Source organism: Pongo abelii, chromosome 5, assembly GCF_028885655.2.
Source record: "Pongo abelii isolate AG06213 chromosome 5, NHGRI_mPonAbe1-v2.0_pri, whole genome shotgun sequence".
In the NCBI taxonomy this organism is placed as follows: domain Eukaryota; kingdom Metazoa; phylum Chordata; class Mammalia; order Primates; family Hominidae; genus Pongo; species Pongo abelii.
The window spans coordinates 1,181,988-1,185,445 of record NC_071990.2 but is presented as its reverse complement, the minus strand read 5'-3'; the positions used below and the strand labels follow the sequence as shown (position 1 = coordinate 1,185,445).

The 3,458-nt window shown below is 59.8% G+C and overlaps 1 protein-coding gene across 1 annotated transcript; it reads right to left on the bottom strand.

The window, feature by feature from the left end:
- Positions 1-530: 530 nt before the first annotated feature.
- FOXQ1 (forkhead box Q1) lies at positions 531-3,182 on the bottom strand. Its single transcript, XM_024248017.3, has one exon. The coding sequence runs from the start codon at positions 2,577-2,579 to the stop codon at positions 1,368-1,370; it is 1,212 nt and encodes a 403-aa protein (XP_024103785.1). The 5' UTR covers positions 2,580-3,182; the 3' UTR covers positions 531-1,367.
- Positions 3,183-3,458: the final 276 nt, after the last annotated feature.

Below are 3,458 nucleotides of genomic sequence, written 5' to 3'. Positions count from 1 at the left end.
CTTTTGCATTCCTAAAAAGGTGGTTTTGTTTTGACAAAAACACTATGACATTTAAATTGCTCTTGAAATTGCCCTGAAGACACCTTTGATGTTTTAAGATAGTCTTATGACAAAAAAGTTGTCAAAAAAGTTGGGGCTCCAACTTTTTGAGCCCCAAATCAGAACCAATTTACCTGAAAATATCTGTTTGACTCTAGGCTTATTAAGAGCTCAACTTGCCTGCTAAAGGATTCTTGGGGGAGAGAGGGACACTTCCCTCTCATTTGTTCTGGAAGCGCTTAGGTGACTAATTAGAGGAGTAATTGTTTTTCAAGTTTTAAAAAGCCCATGAATGGAAGTCCTATCTGGAAATTTGTCTAGCAATGTATCTCATAAGGAAATCTGCAAGCCCATTCTATAATACCTTTATCGAATTATTCAGGAAAATATTTTTATCTCCAAAGGAAGTTTCTTGAGACCAAAACCTGAGCCCATTTTTTTGGGAGGGGGAACAGACATAAAATCTCTCCACTTCCAACCCATCATCACAATGTGTTGTCAGTTGTGAGTTTTATTAAAAAATAAGCACTATGCTTGAGTTTCATAAAATTTATACACGAATATGTACACAGACACAAATAAAATAATATTAAAAATAAAAATCACACTTGCTTTCAAGTGGCAGTGGTCCTGGCACCCCACATACATAATCAACTTTTCCTTTAAAGAAATTACTTGGCCCAAGGAGACCACAGTTAGAGAACCACTAATAAAGCTGTAGCCCGTTGCCTGCAACATTTTCAATTCAGGTTTCAAAAATATATAAATAATTTAATTACAAAACCCAACATTTTTTTTTCTCTTTTGGCACAGTGAAGCATTGGTCAATAGCAAGAAATCACTGAAGAGCCTCTGACATGTCTCTCACACTCAATCATACCTGGAAATGCCACATACGTACACGGATGGGGGCCCAGAAACCCGAAACAGTAGTCATATCATTTATAGTGTGGAAAAGTTCCCTGATGTACTTAGGAGGGAAGGGAGGGACATAAATCAATGGAAGGTGCGACAAAAACAGTGGAAATAAGACGAAGCCTGGGCGTTAAAGAAAGACAAAAAAAGTCCTTATGAAGGGAAGGAGGGGCAGGCTTCGCAAAGAAACTAAAACAAGAATTGCTTTGGTCCTCTGTAAAGTTATAAAAGACAAGGGAAAATATCCTGGACTAAGTTCAAATACTCCTGTCAAAATGCTTTAGCTTTAAGGCACGTCTGATGGAGATTTTAAAAATTCATTTTCCTCTGGATTGAAAGTGCAAAGTCCGCGGGCCCGTGTTCCCGCCTCCCCGACGGCGCGCACTCGGCGATCCCGGGCCCCGCGGCGCGACTCAGGCTAGGAGCGTCTCCACCGGGTACGGCAGGTGCGGGCCAGGGCGGCGGACTGAGGCCGCCTGCAGGGCTGCGGGCAGCCGCAGGGGGCAGTACAGGTGCGCGCCGCCGGCCGCCGGGCTTCGGAGTGGCTTGGCGGGGGCCGCGGCCGAGAGAGGTGCAAGCAGGAGGGGCGGCGCGGTCGGTGGCACCTCGGCCCCGCGCGCGCCCATCAGCGCCGCCTCGCCCGCGCCGTACGCGCAGAGCGGCAGCAGGGCCCTGCCGGGCGCCGCGGGGAGGAGCGCGGGGAACGCGGGCAGCGGCGGGCAGGGCGCAGCGCCCCACTGAAGCGTCGTCCCGGGGGCCGTGTCCCTGAGGCGGCGGCTGCGGAAGGGCTTGCTGAGGATGCTGTCGATGGCGAAGGAGCTGGAGAACTTGCCCGCGGGGCTGGCGCGCTCCTCCTGGCGGGCGGGCGAGCGCATGCGGGGCGAGGCCGGGGCGGCAGGCGCGGGCGGTGGGGCGGCGGGGAGGCCCGGGGCCTCCTCGGGCCGCAGCCCGGGCGCGGGGGCCGGCGCGCGGTGGCTGAGGCGCTTGCGGCGTCGGCGGAAGACCCCGTCGGCGAAGGTGTACTCGCTGTTGGGGTTGAGCATCCAGTAGTTGTCCTTGCCCCAGGGCCGCGAGGGGTCGCGCAGCACCTTGACGAAGCAGTCGTTGAGCGAAAGGTTGTGGCGCACGGAGTTGCGCCAGCCCGTGTAGCTGCCGCGGAAAAAGGGGAACTTGCCCATGAGGTATTCGTTGATCTCCGCCAGCGTCAAGCGCCCGCCCGCCGAGTCGCGGATGGCCATGGCGATGAGCGCGATGTACGAGTAGGGGGGCTTGGGCCGCCGCGTATACGGCTTGCTGCGTGCGCCCTCGCCGCTCCCCGCGCCGCCCGCGCCCGGCCCCGCCGCCCCGGCCTCCGCGCCCTCCGCCACCACCGCTGCAGCAGCTGCTGCCGGGATCGCCTCCTCCGCGCCCGGCCCGCCTCCCGCACTCTGTTCGCCGTCGCCCGGCGGATCTCTGGCGCCGCCGCCCGCGGCCGGGCTGTTGGCCGCGCAGTCCCCATCTGAGCCCAGGGAGTCGTCTCCCGCCGCCGACAGCGGGGACGGCGCGTCGCTGCCGCCCGCGCCCTCCAGGTCACTGCCCTGCTTGTCCCCGTGGGCCGCGCGAGGGGCGAACACCTCCAACTTCATGCCCGCGCACCCAGTCCCTCCCCGGCGTCGTACCCTCTTCCTTCGCGCAGCCTAGGGAAGCTGGTGCCAGGGAAGGGGATGGCGATCCGGGGCCGGGGCTCTTCGCCTTTTTCTCCCGGGAGCTCTACCCTGGTCTTCCGAGACAGTCACTTTTCCGGAGTCCTCTTCCGCTGGGCTTTTTCTTTGGAGGGGCTGTAAGTGTTGGGTGGACTATGGGGCGGAGAGGGAGGAGTTGGGTGGGTGTCGCCTTCGGTTCGACGTTGAGACTTTGGGGTGTGTGCAGGGGCCGCGGTTCCACCCTCGGGTGCCCGAGCACGCCGGGCTTAGAAGGCTTTCCTGCCGGAGAGAAGCAGCATGCGCATCTGCTGCTCGTTAAAGAGCCCAGGAGGGTTTCTTCACTGGCAGTCCCAGGTCCCGTGCTGGCGTCTTCGGGGCACGGAAATGGTGCCGGATGATGTGCGTGCCACTGTGGGGGAGGGTCCGGCGCCTTCAGCCTTGAGCACCCGCGGAGGCGAGTCCCCGAGGCCGCTGCGCCCGCAGCCGCCTTCCCGCCCCCAGCCTCCGGGGCAGCATCTCCCAGCTGGCCTGCCGCGGCTGCGTCTCGCCTCCACCTTCGGGCCGGCCCAATATAACCCTGCGGCGGCTCCGCGGGGGCGGGGCCTGGGCGCGGACGGCAAGGGGTGGGGGAACGAGGTGGCCGAGGTGGTGGCGGCTCCCCAGCTCCCCAACGGGCGCGCACCAGGCGGAGGCCACACTGCAGCGCGGCGGCAAAGTCGCTGGAGCAGGTTGTTTGTTTTGGGTCTGCTGGCCCCGCCTTCCTCCTCCCGCCAATGGGGAGCGCGCGCGCCGCTGTGGGTTTGCGCGTGTCTGTGAGTGTGC

Excerpts from the sequence above, each read along its gene's own strand:
- FOXQ1 (XM_024248017.3), bottom strand. The coding sequence starts at position 2,579 with ATGAAGTTGGAGGTGTTCGCCCCTCGCGCGGCCCACGGGGACAAGCAG.